Raw genomic sequence first — 21,144 nt, 5'->3', positions numbered from 1 at the left:
GGGGGAAGCCCCTTCCCTCATTCCCACCCACTTCAATGACATAGTTCCTTTTGGGCCCAGATTTTGGGACAACAGAAGCAATCAGGAGCTCTACAAGGACCCCCAACCAGTGAAGAGATGCATGCTATAGCCAAGGCCAAGTCAAGGGAGAAGGTTCAGGAGGAGACCAGCCTAGGCTAGGCCTGACCCATCCATGTCCACTCTGCAGTAAGAACCCCTGGATGAGAGCAACTGTCTTGCAGCCAGGAGGCACCAATGGAAAGGACAAGCCAGGCCTGGGGAAAACTGGCCATCCACTCCTTCCTGACTATATGGGGAGGCCAAGTCCTAGGGCTAGTCTTAGCTCTCACCCTGGCCTAGGGCTTCCTGGAAGAGTAGTGAGAGGGGGAAGCCTGAAGTTAGGTTCTGAGTCTCCTCCATAAACCCTCTCAGGTTAGAGCCCAAGCCTGACACCAATCCCAGGCAGAGGAGGGAAGAGGGGCAAAGGGAGCCTGCCATACCTTAGTATCATACCCCACCCCAGTCCAGAAAAAACCAAGCTCCTGAGCAGCTCACCTTTTATTTATTTTTCGGTTTTTAAATTGAACTTTCCTTTTACTGGCGCTGTAACTTTCCTGTATACTGGCCACATGAGTACTGGGGGGGAGGGGAGCCGGTCGTGGGGGAGGGATCTCCACAACATTCCATTTATACACAAAACTAAACGGACAAGCACAGAGCCACTATCATCGCGGTTAGAAGTTGGCAGCACCGGGAAAGGGGGAGAACCAGGGACGTCAAGGGGGAAAGAGGGGTCATCGTTAAAAAAAAATACTGAAAAATACTGGCCTTCCCCCCATCTGGGCATCCTGGGGTGGGGGGGAGGGCTTGGTCTGCTACAACTCAAGAGGAATGAGAATATCCAAGGCGGTTTAGGAAGGCCAGAGGGAGAAGGAGGTCAGGGCTTAGGGGAGGTTTGGCAAGTGGGTGAAGGGATTGCCCTGCCCCTGCTAGGATTCCCCCTAGCCCCTGGGGTCTGGCAGGAAGGGGGCAGCCCCAGCAGGGGAGCCGGAGGTGGGACACTCACAAGGGCTTCCCCTCCAGGGAGATCACGGCATTGCCCCCCAGCTTCTCTGCCAGGGTGCAGCGGTCCTTCACCTCCTCATAACAATTGGCTTGTAATTCGTGCTTGATACCTGAAGGAGGGGAAAAGTCAGAGTTAGGAAAGGTTAGACCCATCCCCATTTTCAGACCCAACCTTGAAGCTTCCAAGGTCCCACCACCAAGGCTCCTCACCCAGTTCCTCAGACCCAACGAAATTCAGCCTTGCACGCGCCAAAGAGGGTTACACTATTTGGAAATGTCATCTCTCACCCGCACACGCACGAACACACACCTGTCAGCTTCTTTTTGATGGCGTCCTTGGAGCTGGCATAGATCATTTTGCTCTTGAGTGGGGCACACTCGGGGGCCCTGGCAGGAAAGACCAAGACAAGAGTCAGGAGTCCACCTTCCCCTCTGGAGAATGCCAGCACCTACCCCTGAACTGCCAGTCTGTCCCCTTGACTCACCAGAAGATGAAGACCAGGTCCTCCTTCTTGCTCTCCTTGGTCTCGTAGGTAGCATCATAGAGGGCGTAGCGGCAATCCTTGTCAGGCAGCATCTTGACAAAGGTAGCATAAGGGTCGTCCACAGTCTGGCCCACATCCCCCACAAGGATCTCTTTGCCCTCCTCCAGCACGATGTTCTTCTTGTCTTCACTCAGGCAGAACAACACAGCCTTCTTGCGCTTCTTCACTTCCTCTGGCGTGGAGGATTTGCGAACCTTCATGTCGTTGAAAACCTTAATTACCCCATCTGAGACAGCCACCCCTGAGGCCTATGGGCAGAAAGATCAGTCAGATGTGGGATGCTCTTCTCTGAGCCCCGTTCCGCTTTCCTAAGTCTTAATTTAATCGTCTCAACAGACTCAAAGCAAAAGGAATTGGCCAGGTAATAAGATAGTGGTTTGCAAAGTGTTTTCTCATTTGATTTTCACAACCCTAACCACCATGCAGAGTCAGAAATGCTGTTCCTCATTTTACAAACAAATAAATCAAAGCCAAATGACTTTTGCCCAGGATCACAAAACTGACCAGGAAGTTCCAAAAGCAACATTTGAACTCAGGTCTTCCTGACTCCCAAGTCCAGGGGCTTTTCCCCTAACCCTGCCACCTCAAAGATACAGCCGAGTATAGGCAGATCATCAGAACTATGAACGGTTTCCTTGGGAGCTGACATTCAGGGACTCAGCAAGGAGGTCCTGACCCGCTGGGAAGCCAGAGATGTTAGAGGCTGAGAGAATGGAGATAGGACCAGAAAAGGAGGCAGGAAAGAGAAACTCCAACATCGCCCTACCTGTACCCCAAGTTGGCAGCCACCCATTTTTAAGTGAAGGCACCAACCAGAGCTGAGGGCTCTTCCGCACTGAGAAAGGGCAAGGACTCACCATTTCCGGTAGGAATTGCCTCCAGGGGCCTCAACTTCAGTCTCCCCCTCCCCGGGACTGGGGTACCTGGGACTTCTCGGGGAAACAGCTACCCTCCAGGTGCCTATTCGAGATCCACCCATGGGGGCCCTGTTCTAAGCATCCCTCATCATAAAGGGATGTTACCATCCCACCACCCTTAAATAGGCTAAGAGCAGACCTTGGCTGCCGCTTCCTGAGTGGAAGGGAGTCCACCCGGGGATGTGAAGCACGGCACCACGCACCACCCCCAAGGAGTTGGGGGGGGTCGCCCCCCTCATGTCTGCAGTCACTTGGCGGAGGATGCTCCTCGCCCAAAGACCAGGCGGTCCAAGGGCTTCTCACAACGCCCGGCTGGAGAGCCTCGTGCTTCCGTTCCCTTCCTCTCTGCTCCCCCTCCCCCTCCCCAACTGCCCCTCGCTAGCCTCGGCCCTTAGAGGAGTGCGCATGCGCGACGCCCCCAACCTCCCCCTCCCTCTGGGAACCACTTGACGGTTGGGAGGGGGAGGGTCGCGCGCGGCCGCTTCGCCCAACAACCGTAACGTCAGCCGAGGACGCGCGCGCGTGGGGCGCCCCCGCGCGCGTGCCCCTCCAGTAACCACTGGAGTGGCCCGCGGCGCAGCGAGAGGGGGAGGGGATCGGATGGAGGAGAGGATGGAGAGGATGGAAGGTGGAAAGGATGGAGGATGCCGCCCCCGCCCGCTGCACTGCCTCCGCCCCCTCCCCCGCTCCCGCCGAGCCCTCCGACCCGCGCTCACCATGGTTCCAAAACGAGCTTGCGAGTGAGCGAGCAGGGAGGGAGGGTGAGGGAGGAACGAGGGCCACAGAAGAGGAGGAACGCGCCTCCTTCACTGCCGCTGCCAGGAGCCGACTGAACGCGGCCTCTCCCGGCCCCTTCCGTTTAGTAGGAGCCGCACAATGAGAGGCGGGGCGTGCTTCCGGCGCTCCGGGGCCTGGGCCGACGGGAAATGGAGTTCGCGGGTGCTGCGCCGCCCCGGGGCACGCCGGGAAATGGAGTCCCCGCGCTTGGCCCTCTAGCAGATCGAGACTGTGCGTTTGCCGCCCCGCCCCGGCGGAGAGGGGCGGGGCGGAGCCAGAAGTACAGGCAGCTGCGCTCCCCCATAAGCCGGTGTCCCTCAGGCCGAGAGATTCAGCGTCCTAGCCTCACAGCCGACCCTGCTCTAGTTCTCCTTTTACCGAGAGGAAAACTGAGGCCCAAGGTGTTTAAACTCTCTGTCAGGAGCCTATGCTTGCAGATGAAGAGACTGAGGCAGAGGCAGCCGAAGACCAGAGAACATGCAGCCCCCTTCTCCGGGGTAGGGGTGGAGGCTGGACGGGGAGCCCCTGGCGTTCAATGTACGCAGCCGGGATGAGACTGACCCATGCTGGGCTCCGAAAACTAACCTGGAGATCACGCGGCGGGGCAGGGGAGACAATGCGTTAAGGGGTTATTATGGGTATGGGCGTTTGGGGGAGGAACAGAGGATTTGTGGCCCGTTGGGGACCCAGCCTTTCCATCTCATTCCTCTCCAGGGGTAATTTGTGGATGGCAGATTGTCCGAACAGTTAAGAATATCCAAAGTACCCTACTTTACAGATGGCAAAACTGAGACCCAAGAGCTATGAACAGGATCCGATCTGCCCAGTCTCACAGCAAGAGGGGCGGGATCTTAGAGCTGTACTGCGACGCTGAGCAACCGAAAACTGGGGTCGCGGGGTACCCCTAACCCTAAAATCGCGCTGGGAAAGCCAACCTCGTAGCCAGTTTGCAGGAGGGGAGGGGACGCCCGCTTCGCGGTTGCCGTGGAGACACCCCCCCCCCCTTCAGCAGCTCAGGGATGCCCTAGATCGCCTTATTAGGGCATGAGCCAGAAGGTGGGCGGAGCCAGGGAGAGAGCTCCCATTCACCACGCCTTGTATGGAAACTGCTCCTTATTTGGGAACCGCGGGTAGGCAGGCAGGCAGGCAGGCAGGAGGAGGGTTAGCGAGTGTTCCGTAGACCTCCAGCCTGGGCGGCGGTCAGCTTATTCCTGTGCAAGCCTTGGGCCCATTGCAGTAAATGCAAAGGCCCGGAGTCTGTACGTTCCCCGCCTGGACTCAAGTGAATTCTCCAGACTCTAGGCCCCTCTGCAAATCCCCCAAGCCCGAGTTCCATTCCCTGCACACCTCTCCACCCCCACTCCCAGCCCAGGCAGGTGCCTTAGCGAGCCTACAGCCTCAGAAGCCAAGTTAGAGCGTTTGTTCGTCCTCCTGACCATAGGAGGCGCTGTGCCGCTTACCCTGCCTCCACACAGCACTTCTTACCCCTTCTCTCTCCTATCATTAGAATGCGGAAGGGGCGGGGCCTCGTTGGCGTGAGGCTGAGAAAGGTTTAGCACTTGCAGGGCCTATGGGTGGCATCAGCACCCCCTCCCCAAGCTAGGGCTAGGCACGAGTTTGCGTTTCGTGCGTCTGGTGCCGGGGCTGGGCCATGGCCTCGTCTGCGCCCGCGCCCGCGCCTCGCCTAGGCCGGAAGCGGCCGCTGCCTGCCTGCGCCAATCCGCTCTTCGTGCGCTGGCTCCAGGAGTGGCGGGATGAGGCAGCCGGCCAGGGCCGTCGGGCACGCTTTGTCTACCAGAAGGTGGGCCAGGAACCTTGGGAAGGGAGGGACATGGGGGCGGGATTTGGTCCCTTAGTTGGCTTGAAGGTGGGCAGAGGGCGGGGCTTCGCCTCCTCGAAGGTGGGGCGGGGGCGGGGTTTCATCCACCAGAAGGTAGACCTAAGAGGGGGCGGAGTTCCATCTTCCAGTGCGTGGGCTTGGAACTGGTGCGGGAGCTAAGGGCACTAGGGGGAGGAAGAGGAGTTTAGGCGGAGGTCGTCGTGCCCTCCCAGTTCTCGGGTTCCTACTTCCCCCCAGCCCCGGTATTTGTTCTTCCTGGGGCCCCGGGCCCATACTCCCAGGGTCCTGTGGACTCTTCTTGCAGACCCTGAGTGCAGTGGCCGGAGCCCGTGCGGCTAGGACTGAGCCACCTGGGGTCCTGAGCCTCTGTGGGCAGAGTGGTGGTGCGGCCGTGGGGGCCCCCCTTGACCGCCCTCTATTGTCCCTTCAGGCCTTGCGCTCCCTGCTGAGATACCCCCTGCCTCTGAGAAGTGGGAAAGAAGCCAAGATCCTCCAGCACTTTGGGGACACCCTCTGCCGCATGCTGGACCAGCGCCTGGAGCAGCACCTGGCCTCTGGGGGAGGTGACTGGGCAGCAGGGCTTGGCGGGCAGCCAGGACAGGACCTAGTCAAGCCATTTCCTGCATCCTTTAGGCAGTCCCTCCTGGGCAGAGCCCCGTGTAGGGCTCTGGGAGAGTCGCAGACTATCTTCCACCGTGAGCCTCCCTGGGCCCGGCTGAATCCCTCACAACCTCCAGTGTGAAAGTGGTCCTTGAACTCTTTCAGAGGACTTGGACCTAGCGCTGGCTCAAGCCAGTCTAAAGGGAAGCACAGGCTCCTTGAGAAACCTGCAGCCTTGCTGGGAGCTGCGGGCCAGCCTGAGACAAGGCCTGGGCAGCATTCTGAGAATGACCCCTTAGAGAAGTTAAGGTGAAGCCCGAAATGTGACCCAAAGAGGAAGGTCTCACTCACTGCTGGAGCTTCCGGGAGAAGGGGCCCTGTTGCCTTGGACTTTGGGTCTATGGTGGTAGAAAGAGGCCAGCTCTGGGCCCCAGAGCCCCTGGATAGGACCCGGAGAAGCGGTGGGGAGACATTAAGTCTGGGGCAGCTTCCTGCTGAGAAGCCAAGGCTAGGTGCAGTGACCCAAGCATGGCAGGCATAGAACTCACCCAGAGAAGGGGGGACTTAGGAGGTTCTTTCTTCACCCAGCCTCTGAGCAAGAAGCAACTTATCTAAGGCCATTGTTCTTGGCCAGATCAGAGCCAGGTTAGAAATGCAGGTCCATAGGGGCTGATTTGAGAGTTCTCTCCCAGCAGGGCTAAGCCCCAACTCAGCTGGGACCTTTTGTCCAGCTCTGACCCACCCTGTTCTGTGTTCTAATTCTTTCCCCCGGCCTAGGCAAGCCAGTCTCTGAGCTCCCACAGGGAGAGTTGAGCAGACCCCCAGAGGAGGCAGTCCCTTCTGAATCGGTAAGAAGGGAACCCTAAGGCTACCTGGGTTTGGGGGATCAGGATGTCAAGGAGGGAAAGCTCCGAGCTGCCATTTGTCAGTTTACCAGGCATTTCTTAAGGGGTTCCCTGTTATATGAGCTTGGAGGAGCTCAGGGCAGTGGTATAGAGGCATTTCTGGAGGTCATGAGCCCTAAGGAGTGGGGGCCAGGAATCCTTTGCTTCTTCAGACCCCCCTCTCACTCCCTTCTCCCCATCTGCATTCTAAAGGAAGCAGTTGCAAGGAGGGGAGAAGCTGCTGTCTTTGGGGGTTCCAAGAAGATAGAAAGGGTATGAAGTGAGTCAGGGAAGGGGGGCAGAAGCCCCACTGTGAGCACCAAGATACAGGAGGGGTTAGCTGGGCTTTAGGAGAATCCCTTTGGCAGCAAGTTGTAGGGAGGGACAGAGAACATTCTCCCAGCCAGAGGTGAGATGGACCCAAGTGGGGTGGGCTTCCTGGGCTTGGGTGCAGGCCAGAGATGGGACGCGTAGATGACAAGACTTGGCAGGGTGAGGGAGAGGGAAGAGACCTGAGTGAGCAGAAGGGAAGCCAGCCTAATCTGGGGGGAGCTCGAGAGATTGAGGCCACCCCGGCAGAATTGGGAGTGGACCGCATGGGTGTCGATAACTGAACCCTGATGAGGTCACAGAGTGGGGATAGAGAAGGGAAAGAAGACCAGGGCTCGTGCCAGCAAAGGATTCTGAGAGGGAGCGGTCAGATTGGAGCTCTGGGGCAAGGGCTGCCCCCTGGGCAGAGGAAGGTAGTTTTGTGAATTGGGTTCAACAGCTTCCAAGCAGGGGATTTGAGGAGGGGGGAAGGGGGCTTCGCTCTACCCTGGGAAGTGGCTGGTGAGAGTTCTGGACTCAGGAATGCCTCTCTTCTGCCTGTTGCAGATGCCAGGCCGTCCCAAGGGTGGTGGCCGTGGCAGCTACAGACCACCCCGTCATTCAGCCGCACGGGCTCTGCTACTGATTCTCTACAAGGAACAGCTGGTGAGCCCAGGATCCAGGCACCTGGGGGCAGGGGGACAGGTCTCTAGCCTGAATGGTGGCCACTGAGACCAGGCAGGTCCACGGAGGGGCCAGTCACCCCCAAAAGAGCCTTGGGATCCATTGGCCTCCATCCACCCTTGGGAAGAAGAATATGTTGTCCCCTGTGGTAGGGCCAGGACAGGGCTGGCTGGGGGGACATCGACCCTCTCTGCTGCTTGTCTCAGGATCCCAGAAGCCAAGGGTCCCTGACCAAGGATGAGCTCCTGAAGAGGTGTGAGCAGGAAGCCCCCAGGGTAAGAGCCACCAAGGGCTGTCCCCTTCCCAGCCCTGCCTCAGAGGCATTCTGACTTTGGGCCTTAAGAGAAGTGGGCAGCTCAGTGGCTGACTGGCATCTCGGCTATGGAGCAGAATCTGAACGAGAGGGCATCCAGGCTCCTGGTTTTACAGAGGTGGGAAACTGAACCCCAAAGAGGAGAAACCACTTGCCTAAAGCCACACAGAGGTGGGATTGCAAGCCAGGGCCTTTGACTCCAGGAAGGGCTGGGACCTTCCCCCAGTGCCAGGTTGTCTCCCTCAGTTTACCTGGGAAAGGGACAGCAGGTTAATACCTATCTGATTCTGCCTCCTTGCCTGCTCAGGTGGCCCTCGGCTCGAGCAGTCAGCCCTGGCCAGCCCTGCGCTCCCTCCTGCACAGAAACCTCATTTTGAAAACCCAGCGGCCAGCCAGGTGAGGCCCAAGGCTGTCTGGAGCGAGACCTCTTGGAGGGATTGCTGGGCACAGCTGGGGGGCTCACTTCCTCCCTGGCTTTCCTGCCTTCCCCAGGTACTCACTAACCCCTGGGGGATTAGAGCTGTGTCGGGAGCTGGCAGAGGCTGAAGGTCCGACAGAGCCGCCTGCTAGGATACAGCCAAGATCCACCCAGTCCCCTAGCAGGGAGGCAGAAGACAGGCCCCAGGACACTGTGTCTCAACTGTGAGTTCCCCTTCCATCAGGGCCAGCTCTGGGCCCCTGGCCTCTTGCCTTCTGGGCTTGCTTCTCTGTGCCAAGCAGCCGTCTTCCTGGCATTCCTCCCTAGTCCCCTATCCGACCCCAGAGGAGGGTGAGGTGGTCTTGGCACCTCTTCACAGTCCCCTCTGTCCCCACAGAGGCGCCAGGACCCGGACTCTGGAGCCACCCCTCGAGCTGGGGCCAGGGGAGTACAGGATCCTCTTGTGTGTGGATGTCAGTGAGACCACGGGGTGAGTGGGGGACAAGAGGGTGAGGGCAAAGAGTCAGGACAAGGCGGGAGGCTGTGCCAGGGAATGCCAAGTACTACTGCCCGTGGGGGCACAGGCTCCATTATTGACTAAATATTGGCTACATCCCTGAACCACCCTGGGCATGTTTCCTCCATTGAGCTCATTGAGCTCTAAGTTCCCTCCAAGCTCTGACTTTCCTTGTCCTAAGAGTCTTGTCTTCCCCGCCCCGATTTTCCCTGTCTCCTAGGGGTCCACCCAGTCCTGGTCTTCCTTGTCCTAGGGTCCCCCCCTCCCCTGACTGTCTTTGTCCTAAGGCCCCTCCCAGCCCCGACACTGCCAGCTTCAGAGTCAAGGAAGGGGCATACTACAGCCTGGGATCTCTCTGTGCCCACAGGGGTAGCCACCGGCCAGAGATTCTGAGGGAGCTGAAGCGCCTGGGAGTCCCCCATGATGTCCGAAAGCTACATGTTGGGGACTTTGTCTGGGTGGCTCAGGAGACTAGTCCGAGGGAGCCGGGTAAGGGGCTGTGGGGCGTTTAAGGGAAGAATAGATGGGAGGGAGCGGGGGAGGGTAGATGGTGGCAGAGGAGCCAATGCAGCCCTCCCCCCCAGCCCGGCCCAGCGAGCTCGTCCTGGACCATGTGGTGGAGAGGAAACGCCTGGACGACCTGTGTGGCAGCATCATTGATGGGCGCTTTCGGGAGCAGAAGGTACGAGGCTCAGCCCTGCCTGTCCCTGGGGGCCTGAGACCATGGCAGGCCCCTACCTTCTCTGCACCTTGGTTCTCGTGAGGAACCTGAGGTGTTTGCCCTCTCCAGCCCCTCCCGTTCTAAACCCGTAATCATCTGCTCCTCTGGCTAAGTTCCAATCCTGCTGCTGACCTGACCTGGCCATGAATTCTTGGACAAGTCACTGCCCAGCCTGGGGCTGTTTCCTAACCATAGAGCATGTAGCTCTAAGACCCAGAGAGACCTGGGAGGGAAGATCAACCCCTCCCTGGGGCCCCTCCTGACCTTTTGGGCCCAAATTCCCCAGTTCCGCCTAAAACGCTGTGGCCTCAGCCATCGGGTGTACCTGGTAGAAGACCATGGCTCTGCCCACAGCCTCAGCCTCCCTGAAAGCACTCTGCTGCAGGCAGTCACCAATACACAGGTGAGTGTGGGGTATCCCAGGGCCCTTGAAGACCCCTGGGGGAGAGCCTCACCTGCCTCCCCCCCATCTCAGGTGATCGATGGCTTCTTTGTGAAACGTACAGCAGACCTGAAGGAGTCGGCCGCCTACCTGGCTCTCCTCACCCGGGCTCTGCAGAAACTCTATGAGGTAGTGGGGGACTGTCATGGGGCAGGATGGGGGGCAGCCCGGGAGCCTTGGGGCCATCTGTTTCTTCTCTTTGTCAGGGTCAGACGCTGCGGTGCCGGCCCTGGGGGGCTGAGGGAGACCCTGGGACCCGGCCCCCACCCTGCACCCTCTTCACCTTCAGAGACTTCAATGAGGGGGCCATGAAAAACAAGGTGCGACACCCCTCCATTCCCCCCCCCCCATTCCCCCAGCCTTCTCCCTCTCACCAACCGCTGAGATGCCCCCTGCCCTCCCTCCCCTGCTAGGCCCAGTCTGTGAGAGAGGTGTTTGCTCGGCAGTTGATGCAGGTGCGCGGGGTGAGCGGAGAGAAGGCTGCTGCCCTGCTGGGCACGTACAGCACTCCGGCCAGGTAGGGAGGCAGGCCCCAGCCTCGGCCCGTGCCTCATGGTGGGAAAGGGAGGTCAGTGCTTGTGGGCTGGGGGAGGCCTGGTGAAGCTCCTTCTGGCCATGGGAAGCCAGGCATGGAAGGAGAAGGGTTAAGTTCACTGAGGGCAGTCTCCAGAGCCTGGAGCAAGGGGGTGATGCGGGGTTCAGATGTAGAGAACGAGGAGAGAAGGGAGCTCTTGGCAAATAGCCTTGATTTTCTTAGTGAGAGCTAAGATCCTGAGCTGAGAGAGGAGCAAGAAGGAGCAGAACCTCCCTGTGAGACAGGTTCATGTGATCTAGATGTTACAGCCAGGGAAACTGAGACTGGAAGGGTCAGCGACTGCCCCCGCTCCCACAGCTCAGATCAGACCTGGGGCTTGACCCCAGTCCACACCCCAAGGCCCCTGGCAGCTTGAGCAGTGGTCCTCTCCAGGGGTTAAGCTTGTGTCCCCCCAGGCCCAGGGATGGGGCCTCAGCAGGCAGTCCTCTGTCCTGCTGGAGGAGGTCTGGCAGGCTCCCAGCATGCCCTGAAAAGTGGTACTGGATGGGGGTGGGGAGAGGCTGGGCTCTTCAGGGTCTGTCCTCTGTCCTGCTCAGCCTCCTGGCTGCCTACGATGCCTGCGCCAGCCGCCAAGAGCAGGAGAAGCTGCTGAGCTCCATCAAGTGTGGGCGCCTGCAGAGGTGAGTTCCGGGTGCTGTGGGGAGCCGGGGCACATGGGACCCCTCCCCACTCATCTCCCTCTCCCTCCTCTCACAGGAACCTGGGCCCAGCCCTGAGCCGGACCCTGTGCCAGCTCTACTGTACTGCTGGGCCGCTGCCCTGAGCCAGCCTGGAGGAGACATGGCGCAAGGCCCGGGGAGGGGACGGGGTCGGGACTTGGACAAGAAATGTTTTGGATAGAATAAAAGTGTGACTGCCAGCCTGTCGAGTCTGCCAGGGGTGGGGTGGGGGGTCACTACGGTGAGCCTCCCTGGAGAACCCTGTGGGATGGGGAGTGCCTTGGGGCAGCCGTCCGCCCTCCCTGCTGTGCACAAAGGGCGCCTCTAAGCACCGAGGGAGGCTCTGACCTCCCCACCAGACCCTGCCGCCTCTTCCTCACCCAGCAGAGGAATGAGGAGTCCACTCTTACTAGCTGGGCGACTCTGGGCACGTCCCTTTCCCTGTCTGGTCAGCTCGGACGAGCCCGCTGCCCCTCTGATGGCCTCGCTCCTCGCCTCATCAGGCCTGGCCGGTTTTTCTCTTTTTATTGATTTTTCTATTCCTTAACAGCTTCTGATGTTTTCATAGGGAAGTCCCCCTCCCTTAGCTGGAGGAAGAGCGGCCCCCTAGAAGGCATAGGCCCCCACAAAGACCGTGAGCCTCAGCACGGAGCTGGCCCGGTAGCTCATGAGAGAGTTCATGGTGACCATCTCCAAGTCCAGCACATACTCCCGGGGCCCCGTCACGGGCCGAGCCAGAACCAGCATGGCGCTGACGTTGTTGATTTGCTGTGAGAGGAGAGAGGAGGGAGCTCAGCCCCAAGGAGGCCCCAGACTCCTCTGGGGAGGAGAGAGGGCATCTGCTGCCTGGGTGCCACCTTCTCTGTTCTTGGACTCCCTGCCAGTCTCCAGACCCCCCAGGGTCCCCTTTCCACAGCCCACCTGCCATCAGGCTGTCCCCCAGATGCTGCTGCTCGCTCCCTGATGTCAGGTTCCTCTACCTTCCTGGGCCTCAGTTTACCTTTGGAGATCCCTTCTGGCTCCAGATTTTATCCCCTGTGACCCACATGACCTGTGCAAATCCCTTCACCCACCAGGCCTCGGTTGGTTCAACTCTAAAATGAACGGGTCAGATTTGGTAGCTTCTGAGGGCCCTTCTAGCCCTCGTCCTGTGACCCTTCCCAAGGCCATTTGTTACCTTCCCTTTGTGATCCGGAAATCCTGCCCTTCGTCTTCACCTGCCTATCGTCCACTCCTCCTTAGGGCCCAGCTCCTGCGGACCCTGACGTCCCTAAAGTTTGGGGACCCCAGCTGTGGGGCAGAAGCTTCTCCCTCTGAGACCGGGTGCCCTTGGAGGGCAGGGATGGGGCTCTGTGTACTCCCACACACCCAGCGTGCACTTCTCTGAGGGGAGAACTGAAAGCCCTGCTTTGGCCCGAGACGTCCGGCCTCCTACAGGGGAGTTGGGGGCAGGCCGCGCGCTGTGGTCTCCGCAGGAAACCCCACCTCCACTTCCAGGGAGTTCTGCCCATTCTGTGCCCGGCAAGCAGCACCCTACCCTGATGTAGAAGTCTCCCTGGGGGTTTCCAGCTCGGATCTGGAAGGCGTTGTAGGCCCCGGGGTACACCGAGGTGGCCTGGATCTGGAAGACGTCCGCAGGGACGCTGCGCTCTGAGGTGATGCTCATGTAGCGATGAACGATGGAGGACGGCTGCTCCCGGCACCGAGGGTTGGAGGCTGGACAGAGGCAGCGGCTAGAGGAGCGGGGGGCTGAGGGTTAGGCTGGCACCACTCCCTCCCTCCCTCTCCGTCTGTCTCTTAAGGAACCTGTCCTGCCACTGATGCGTGAGGCGGGGGCACGGCCTCCCTCTCCAGCTCTGCTAGTTTCCTCCGGAGGGTCCTTCGCCCTACGCCGCGGACCTCTTGTCTCTCTCTGCCCGGGGCTCTCCTGGCTCTGATGGGTGCTTGCCGGGCTGCATGCCACCCATCCCGTTCCATGAGCACGTAAGCCCTCGCGGGCAGGGCCCGCTGCCCTCTGGATGCCCACCGCCGAGCGTGGAGGCCCTGGCACGGAGGGAGCCCCCAGCACTCCATTGCTCCCGGTCCCTCTGTGACACCCCGCTCTGTCTCCATTCTCTATTTGTCTTGTTCCAGAAGCCCCCGACAGCTAGGAGAGGAGCCCAGGCTGCCCGCGAGGGACTCACTTGTCGGACACCTGGACGTAGGGCTCTGAGCAGCGGTTGGTCTCCACACAGCGGTAACCCCCGTGGAAGTTGACACAGCTCTGGCCGTCGGAGCACTGGTGGGCGCCAGACTCGCACTCGTCTATGTCTGCCGAGGGGAAAGGTCAGGGGGCTGGAATCGAGGGATGTGCCCCCCCAGGCCCCCTCCCCCGGCCCAACAGACCTTGGCAGAGGCGGGTGCCCAGCAGCTGGTAACCTTGGGGGCAGTGGCAGGAGAATCGGCCTGGCTCATTGGCACAGTGAAATTGGCAGAGATACGTGGAGTGTCTGCACTCGTCGATATCTGCGGATGGACACGGGCACAGGAGCCGGATGGAGGGGGGACCGAGGGGGGCTCAGGAGAGGGGGATGGGGCCAGGAACTAGATGGGTCAAAGGTAGGTGGGGGACGGCCATGACAGATGGAGCCCCAGAGGAGGAAGGGGTCCCTCCACGTCAGTTCCTTAAAGCCCAGGAGGCAGGGGAGGGCGCAGAGCGGAGCCTGGGATGGATAGAGCGATCAGCAGGCAAAGGCAACTGGCATTTCCTGAGCTTCGGAGGTCCACAAAGGACCGGGCAGATGTGGAGCCAAACTGGCCACCCTGCCCACCCCCTCCCCAGCAAGGGTCTCGTTCGGCTGCCAGGACACGCGGGCGCAGGAGCTTCACGCGTATTTGTTCTCGACCCTGGGCGGCCTTCTGGGAGACCAAGATCAGCTGCCATCCCGCCACAAGGCCCCGGACAAAGTCCACTGTTTCCCTTGGGGTTCTGCTGTGGGGTTCCCCACTCTTGCTGACCCAAAGCCTCAACCCCCCGAAATGCCCCCCAGCCCCGAGGCTCTACGTGCCGGCATCCTCCGAGCGCCACGTTCCACGTTCCAAAGCCCTCCCCACCCTCGGCGCTCCATCGGATGTTCTCGGGGCCCTCCCGGACCCGGGGTTCCAGATTCGAGTCCCCGCCCGCCCGCCCTCCTAGGCAGGGGGATCCCGGGGCAGAGCCTGGGGCTAGTCACCATTGCAGGAGAAGCCGTCCCGGTGCAGCTCGTAGCCCTGGTGGCAGCGGCACAGGAAGGTCCCGTAGGAGTTGAGGCAGCGCTGCTCACAGGGTGCTCCCATCTCGCACTCGTTCACATCTGCGGGTAGCAGAAGCCAGGCCCAGGGCCAGGGTGGGAGCTCGGCAGCGCCCAGGAGGCCCCCGGCTCCTCCTCCATCCTACGGGGGGCAGGTGGTGCCGCCCGGCTCCCGCCAGACCCCAGCCGGCCTCACCTACGCAGGAGCGGTTGTTGGGCCCGAGCTGGAAGCCGGGCTCACACTGGCAGGTGAAGGAGCCGGGGACGTTGACGCAGCGGTGCTGGCAGTAGCGGTAGCGGCATTCGTCTATGTCTGACGGGTTGGAGGGCCGAGTTGGGAGAGAGCAGGAGACGGTTAGGGCTGCCCAACTGCTCCTCACTGGCGCTTCCTGGGCTTCGGCCTTTCGTTATCTCCCTCGGGGAGCAGGGGACAAGGAGGGGGAGCGGGGGTCCCCGGGGGAACAGGGCACAAGGAGGGGGAGCGGGGTCCCCGGGGGGGCAGGGGACAAGGAGGGGGAGCAGGAGGTCCCTGGAGGGAACAGGGGCAAAGGTGGGCAGCAGGAGGTCACGGGGGACAAGGAGGGGGAGCAGGAGGTCCCTGGAGGGAACAGGGGCAAAGGTGGGGAGCAGGAGGTCACGGGGGACAAGGAGGGGGAGCAGAGGGTCCCCGGGGGCGGGCGGGCTCTGGGGCCTTACCCACGCACTCGGAGCCCATCTTTCGGTAGCCATCCGGGCAGGAGCAGTGGAAGGAGCCGGGGAGGTTGTGGCACTCTTGGCTGGGACGGCAGTCGTGGAAATTCAGTTCACACTCGTCTATGTCTGGAACCCAGAAACGCAGGGCAGACGCGGGTGTCACACGGCTGCCCAGGGGATGAGGTAGGGGGTGCCAGCCCCGGACTGCGCCCAGGGAGCCCTCCCAAGTGAGGTGCCCCTCATAGCTCCAGAGACCCAGGAGTGCACCACTACACACTTGGCCACAAAACTGCCCTCTCTGACCCCTCCACTTCTGCAAAATGAGGAGGGTCCGCCAAGACCCTCCCTGCTGAATGGTTCTTGGTGGACACCATGACGAGGCTTCGGGCCCTGCTGCCCAAAGCCCTGTGACAGTCGGGGCCAAGCAGCCCGAAAAAGCCCGAAGGCAGGAGAAAATGGAAAGAGCAGGCCCGAGACGCTTCCTGGCTGGCTCCTCCACTAGGCACTGACAGAGAGTCCCTTCCCGGGGACCCCCAAGAAGGGAAGAGATGCCAGATGGCCCATGGAGGGAGGACGGGATACTTCCTCCGAGGCTGGGCCATCTGCGACTGCAGCATTGGACAGGAGAGGCCCTCGGCCCTTCGTGCGTCCTGGGCGCACACACGTGCGCCCTGCGTGTGCCCCTCCACACGCACCCCAAGTGTGTTCTGCTTCCCTGGGGCTCTTTCCATGTGCTCTCCCTGGCTAGGAACGGAAGGACCTATGAAAGGGGAAACCCTGTTCGTACATGATGGAAATCTGTCACCGAATGGGCCGCAGCGGCTGATGATGAAAGGAGAGTGTGAGGAGGCGCAGAGAGGAGTGCCGGGCTGACGCCCCTGCTTTTGCCCGTGGGCTCACCCTCGGAGTGCCTGGGGCTGGGGGGAGCTCTGTGGGGGCCACGCTTGGAGGGAGGCCTGGGTGCTGCGCGTATGGCCACAAGGAGGCGGCATGGGACTTGCTCCCAGGGGAATGGAGCAATGTGGGGGGGGGGGACCAGGGAGGGCAGAGAAGGGAGAGAATTGGAAATAAAAGAATGGGAGTCTCTGCACTGAAGAAGCAATACCATTTTCAAACCCCGAAGGGCGCCAGACTGAACTCGCCACCTCTCCCCTCAAAGTCAGCCTCCTGTTTCTAGAAAGGGCACCTCCCAGCCCCCCCCCGCCATCCTTGGGGAGTGGGGGGGGGAGACCTTGCCCTGTGAGTACAGCCCTCTGTGCCCCCATCCCAGGAAGGGCCCCCACACTCACCCACACAGTTGTCCTGATCATCAGGCTCATAGCCCTGATGGCAGGGGTTGGGTCGAGGTGGACCAGGGGCCGGAGGCCTGGGAGGCCTTGGCCGGGGAGGGGGACCCCCCTCCGAATGGACATCATTGATGACAGCGGCCGAGCGAGGCAGGCACAGGTAGCCCCCATAGTGGTTGATACACTTCATCTCCCCCTTACACGCATCAGGGATGGTCTCGCACTCATTCACATCTGTGGGCAGAGCGGGATGGGGAGGCTGCTGGGCAAGCAGGGCTCAGACAGCCACCCCAAGGAGAACCAAGAAGCGGGGGTGCACTCTAACGCCTCTAGGGGAATCACACCCAGACTTCTAGGAGGGAACGAAGAGGGCTGTGGCTGGGACATGGTCTTCATTCCAGAGTTGGGGAATCTCCGGACTCTCAGAGGGGGGACACACAGCGAGGAGGTGATCCCAGCCAGGCAATAGAGCCAGAAGAGAAATGGAAAACTAGTCCATTCCCCATATCTGACAGCTGGAGAAGCTGAGGCACAAGGAGGAAAAAGGCCTCTGCCAGCTATATCTGCCTTCCAGTTCAGGGGTTGTATTTCTGTAAAGGAGCTTGAGGACTCTTCAAATCATAGGCTAGAGGCTGCCTCAGTTTCCCCCACTGCTTACCTTCCTGAAGACTGACTCAGGCCAGAATACTGAATCAGGATTATAAGAAAGGACCCCACCCCACCCCCAATCATGGAACTCTGGGCCTCTTCACAGAACACTCTATCCTAGAAATAGCCCCACCTATTCCCCACTGACTGTCCCCACCCCAAGTAATGACCTCATGCTTAGGTCTATGACCCCAGGCATGAGGGGAGGGCTATCAGTGACTGACTTGGGCTGGCAAGACTGCTCTGGGGCCAAGGAAGTCCAGCTGGCAGCAATGGCCACTGTCTTTCAGCCTGCCTAGGATTGCCCAGCCCAAAGCACTCTGAGGCAGAAAGGACAGGATCAGTCTAAAACTGCTAAATCTCTAGAATAAATCAGCTGGCTTTGGGGTCAAGCTATCCCAGACCAGGAAAGCCCTGACCTGGCCCCGGACCTAAGTGAGCAGGAAGGCCAATGCCAGAGGATAAGAGTCTCCATATCTTCATCTATCTCCCAATCAAACTGCCTGCTGGACACTGACTCCTGGGTGTCCCAAAGAATTATTGAAACCAAGGCACCCAAAATGGAACTATTTCCCTGCCAACTTGCTCCTCCTCCAAACTTTTCTGGCCAGTCACTTGCTTTGGCAAACTTCGTACCATCCTTGTCTCTTCCCTTTTCTTCAATTAACAAGCCATGTCAATCCTGCTCCAACCCCACTCCCGCCTTCTTTCCATTCACCACAGCTACCACCCTAGTTCAGGCCCACATCACCTCTCAAATGGACTCTGACAACAGCCTCCTAATTGGCCTCCCTAATTCCAGGCTTCCCATCTAATCCATTCTCCAGGGATGTTTCTAAAGGACATGCTTCTCCCCTGCTCAAAAATATTAAATGTCTCCCTCTGGCCTTTAGGATGAAATAGAAAATCCTCTTCAGTCTACCTCTCTGGGCCTCTTTCCATAGGAGTTCCCCAAACTTGGGCCTCATCTCCCATCCAGGGAATGGGCACCCCATCTAACCAACTTCCTTCAAAGCTGAGCTCAAAGGCCACCTTCTCCATGGAGGCCTTCAGGGTGATTAGCTATCACCCTGAGGTCCTTTGGATACATATGGGTTACTTTTATATACTTTAGACTTGGAGCCTTTAGATTGACTAATTCAACCCTGCTGACTTTCCTTCTGGTTACAGCTTCTATGTAACTTACTCCCAGAGAGCTTTGGTCATTAGAACTGAAGCTCCAGAGGGCAGGCATGTTGTTAGTTTTTTTTTTTTCTTCAAGAGTTTATTTAGCACAGAACCTGGCAAATGATCAATGCTGGAGTACAGCTCTCGTTTCCCCCCAGTAGCCTATAAGCTCCCTGAGGGCAGGCACTATTTGGAGAATTTTTTGTCTTGTATCCCCAGAGCCAAAAATGGAGCTTCATAAAAATCTGCTGGTCAAGAATTTGTTCTTAAATGTCTGTTTTTTTTTTTAATCCCTTACCGTCTATATTAGAATCAATACTGTGTATTGGCTCCAAAGCAGAAGAGTGGGAAGGGCTGGGCAGTGGGGTAATGTGAAGTGACTTGCCCAGGGTCAGCCAGGGAGGAAGTGTCTGAGGCCAGATTTTAACTCATGAAGGCTTCCTGACTCCATGGCTGGCCCCTGGTTGCCCAGTATTAGTATTAGTCTCCGTCATGGCAGCATTCCTCTTTTACAGACAGAGAAACAGGCTCAGAGGAGTCGAGGTACTTTCTTTGTCTGCCAAGCAAAGAACTGGACAGTTTGATCCCATGTCAGTGCCCCATCTCTGACATCACTCACTCCCACTGACCCAACAAATAAGACTTCTGGGCTGCATTTCAGGCTCATACTCGCCCTCAAGGGAGAGTTGGCTCAGCAGACTTAGCACCATCTCCCTTTCATAGAAAAGGAACCCCAGGGAGAAACTGGACTCCTAACCCCTCTCTGCATCTTGCTGCCTTTGTGACCCTGGACAAGTCACTACCCTTCCTCTTGGAGCCTCAGTCTATAAAATGAGTGCCAGGCTGCAGCACCCTCCCTGGGTCCTGCTCTCATACTTACCCTTACAATGCTGAGTTTCTGTATCCCACTCGTACCCATCTGTACACTCCTAGAGCAACAGGAGGGAAGCAAGATCAGGCTTGAGCCAAATTCCTGGCCAGAAATTTGAACCATTTCTGGGCTTGGGGAGGAGGGTGGGAATGGGGTACTATCTAATAGTGGGCATTCCTCCAGATAGAGGTTTGCAAAGTGCTTCACAAAAATGATCTCATTGGATTCTCCCAAGAACCCTCTGGGTTTGGTATGGTTCTTTTTAGAGAGAACAAAGCTGAGTCAGAGAGAGGTAAAGAGACTGGCTCAGGGTCACTAAGCTAGTATTAGAGGCAAGATTTGAACCCAGGCTGAGGCTCCAAGTCCCTTGGTCAGCTACATCAGCTGACTCAATGCTGCACTTGGGTGGGAGATTGTGAGGATCCTTTCCAAACCCTGACCTGGCCCTCCCTCTGCCCCAGCCTCATCTCAAGATCCCCTGTTGTCTCCCCCCACCCCCAGTTTCCTGCTGTCCCCCAGGCTCCCACCATGTAGCTGTCCGGCTCCTCAGGGTCCTGGGGCGATGCAGGGCCCAGAAGAAGTAGCAGCAACAGCAGCCGCCCATGGAGAAAGGAGCCAAAAGGGAGCATCCTAGGGCCAAGGGGGAGAGCCCTGCCTCAGCCTCAGCCTCACCTGGGCCTGGCTCCCCTTCATCTTAGCCCAAGTCTCCCTCAAGTCTCGGGGAAGCAGCCAGTCTGGCCCTCTTCCCCTGCCCGGTGCTCCTTCTGCATGTGGGGGCCCTCTCTCGGGCACTGGGTGTTTTGGGGTCCCCTTCAGTGCCCCCCACGCTTCTTCCCACAGAGCCCTGCTGTGTCCTCACCTCTCCTCCCTGGCTCTCCCCCACCTCACTTCTCCCTTTGTGCTCACCTTCCCCGCCAGCTCGCCGGGGACTCTTCGCTGTCCTGCCCCTCTCGGCTCGCCCTCCCCCTCCCGGCTTTTCCCAATGGGTCCTCCCGCCCAGGCTCACCCCGGGAAGTGTGGCTGCCCTCCTTCTTGGTCCCCTGGTGCCATCTCTCCCCTTGGCCTCAGCTGAGGGCACAGGACCCCCGCGGGCAGCCAGGGGATGAGGGGCTCGGGCGTGCCTTCACCTCCCCAAACTTTCGGGCGCTCCCCTCCCCCCACCCCCTTCGGCCATTCTGCTGAGTCGGCAGTTTCCGTTCAGTTGGCTCCGCGCCGGGCTCCCGGCCCCGCCGGCTCCCCACACTTACTTGAGGCTGGGGCGACCCCAAGCCCACCCCCGCGGCCCCCGGGGCTCCGGGCTGCTCTGAGCCTGTGGCCTTGGCGAGGCTCCGCTCCCTGGACAAGCGGCCCCAGGAAGCGGCCGCCCCCCGCCCCCCGCCCCCAGCCCGCCCCGGACACGACACGGATTCCTGAGCCTGAGCCAGGGGGAGGGACCCGAGCCCGAGCCCAAGAGAGAGAGCAAGCGAGGGAGTGAGCCCACCAGCGGCCCGCAGCCCAGGCCAACAAGGCCAAAGCCTCGGCCAGGACTGGGGGCAGGGGCCGGGGGAGCAGGGGGGTGGGGGGTGCCTGCCTCTAGGGCTCCAGAGGCCCCGGTCTGGAGACTCCCCCCACCTCCCTAGGCTAGAAAGGAGGGCGCCTAGGGAAGCCCAGGCTGGCACTGGAACCCCCAAACCCCCATCTCCAAGGCTGAGCAGAAGCCCCCGGGGCACTCAGGCTGCCACTCTCCCCATCCCCCCAAAGCCCCTGGGCTAGAACACAAGGGCTCTGGGCCCCCCTTCCTGCCCTCTCCACAGCCAGGGGCCCCTCCCTCCCCTTCACTCTCCCCCCAAGGCAGGGCCTCCCCCAACCTCTCTGAGCAGGACCTGGAAGCCCAGAGCCTCTGCCCCCGCCCCAGAGATGAGAGACCCCAGTGAGTCCCCACAAT

The 21,144-nt window shown here is 59.8% G+C and overlaps 3 protein-coding genes across 9 annotated transcripts; 1 reads left to right on the top strand and 2 right to left on the bottom strand.

Annotated features, from left to right (window-relative positions):
• Positions 1 to 543: 543 nt before the first annotated feature.
• Positions 544 to 3,381, bottom strand: CFL1 (cofilin 1). Of its 2 annotated transcripts, none has more exons than XM_056801326.1 (4): positions 3,244 to 3,381; positions 1,551 to 1,858; positions 1,376 to 1,452; positions 544 to 1,175 (listed from the first exon to the last, which is right to left on the bottom strand). In XM_056801326.1, exons 1-4 carry the CDS (start codon positions 3,244 to 3,246, stop codon positions 1,063 to 1,065), a joined length of 501 nt encoding a protein of 166 aa, XP_056657304.1. In that variant the 5' UTR covers positions 3,247 to 3,381; the 3' UTR covers positions 544 to 1,062. The 2 variants fall into 2 exon arrangements, with proteins under 2 accessions (XP_056657304.1, XP_056657305.1); XM_056801327.1 differs by lacking the exon at positions 3,244 to 3,381 and adding an exon at positions 2,667 to 2,871.
• A 1,574-nt stretch (positions 3,382 to 4,955) lies between these two features.
• MUS81 (MUS81 structure-specific endonuclease subunit) lies at positions 4,956 to 13,558 on the top strand. Of its 5 annotated transcripts, none has more exons than XM_056801319.1 (16): positions 4,956 to 5,105; positions 5,575 to 5,707; positions 6,522 to 6,592; positions 7,505 to 7,603; positions 7,828 to 7,896; positions 8,242 to 8,330; positions 8,427 to 8,576; positions 8,750 to 8,842; positions 9,237 to 9,358; positions 9,454 to 9,551; positions 9,877 to 9,993; positions 10,066 to 10,161; positions 10,239 to 10,352; positions 10,446 to 10,549; positions 11,164 to 11,247; positions 13,420 to 13,558. In XM_056801319.1, exons 1-16 carry the CDS (start codon positions 4,956 to 4,958, stop codon positions 13,496 to 13,498), a joined length of 1,668 nt encoding a protein of 555 aa, XP_056657297.1. In that variant the 3' UTR covers positions 13,499 to 13,558. The 5 variants fall into 5 exon arrangements, with proteins under 5 accessions (XP_056657297.1, XP_001379534.2, XP_056657298.1 ...); XM_001379497.4 differs by lacking the exon at positions 13,420 to 13,558 and adding an exon at positions 11,324 to 11,486; XM_056801322.1 differs by lacking the exon at positions 4,956 to 5,105 and adding an exon at positions 5,310 to 5,386.
• Positions 11,797 to 20,606, bottom strand: EFEMP2 (EGF containing fibulin extracellular matrix protein 2). Of its 2 annotated transcripts, none has more exons than XM_056801325.1 (11): positions 20,468 to 20,606; positions 19,748 to 19,850; positions 19,230 to 19,278; positions 16,538 to 16,768; positions 15,252 to 15,374; positions 14,752 to 14,868; positions 14,499 to 14,618; positions 13,672 to 13,791; positions 13,470 to 13,596; positions 12,824 to 13,019; positions 11,797 to 12,054 (listed from the first exon to the last, which is right to left on the bottom strand). In XM_056801325.1, the coding sequence occupies exons 2-11, from the start codon at positions 19,847 to 19,849 to the stop codon at positions 11,893 to 11,895; spliced, it is 1,347 nt and encodes a 448-aa protein (XP_056657303.1). In that variant the 5' UTR covers position 19,850; positions 20,468 to 20,606; the 3' UTR covers positions 11,797 to 11,892. The 2 variants fall into 2 exon arrangements, with proteins under 2 accessions (XP_056657303.1, XP_056657302.1); XM_056801324.1 differs by having other exon boundaries at positions 20,227 to 20,585.
• Positions 20,607 to 21,144: the final 538 nt, after the last annotated feature.

The sequence above is a fragment of the Monodelphis domestica genome, chromosome 6 (genome assembly GCF_027887165.1).
Source record: "Monodelphis domestica isolate mMonDom1 chromosome 6, mMonDom1.pri, whole genome shotgun sequence".
Taxonomy (NCBI): Eukaryota; Metazoa; Chordata; class Mammalia; order Didelphimorphia; family Didelphidae; genus Monodelphis; species Monodelphis domestica.
This window is presented reverse-complemented; position numbering and strand designations above follow the sequence as displayed.

Coding starts and splice junctions, on each gene's coding strand:
- CFL1 (XM_056801326.1), bottom strand. Junction 1,453..1,550: donor GACCTGGTCTTCATCTTCTG/GTGAGTCAAGGG, acceptor CTTTCCTGCCAG/GGCCCCCGAGTGTGCCCCAC. Junction 1,176..1,375: donor CATCAAAAAGAAGCTGACAG/GTGTGTGTTCGT, acceptor CCCCTCCTTCAG/GTATCAAGCACGAATTACAA.
- MUS81 (XM_056801319.1), top strand. CDS start 4,956: ATGGCCTCGTCTGCGCCCGCGCCCGCGCCTCGCCTAGGCCGGAAGCGG. Junction 8,577..8,749: donor CAGGACACTGTGTCTCAACT/GTGAGTTCCCCT, acceptor CTGTCCCCACAG/AGGCGCCAGGACCCGGACTC. Junction 10,353..10,445: donor AGGGGGCCATGAAAAACAAG/GTGCGACACCCC, acceptor CTCCCCTGCTAG/GCCCAGTCTGTGAGAGAGGT.
- EFEMP2 (XM_056801324.1), bottom strand. CDS start 20,270: ATGGCACCAGGGGACCAAGAAGGAGGGCAGCCACACTTCCCGGG. Junction 19,279..19,747: donor AGGAGCCGGACAGCTACATG/GTGGGAGCCTGG, acceptor CTGTTGCTCTAG/GAGTGTACAGATGGGTACGA. Junction 15,375..16,537: donor TGATCAGGACAACTGTGTGG/GTGAGTGTGGGG, acceptor TCTGGGTTCCAG/ACATAGACGAGTGTGAACTG.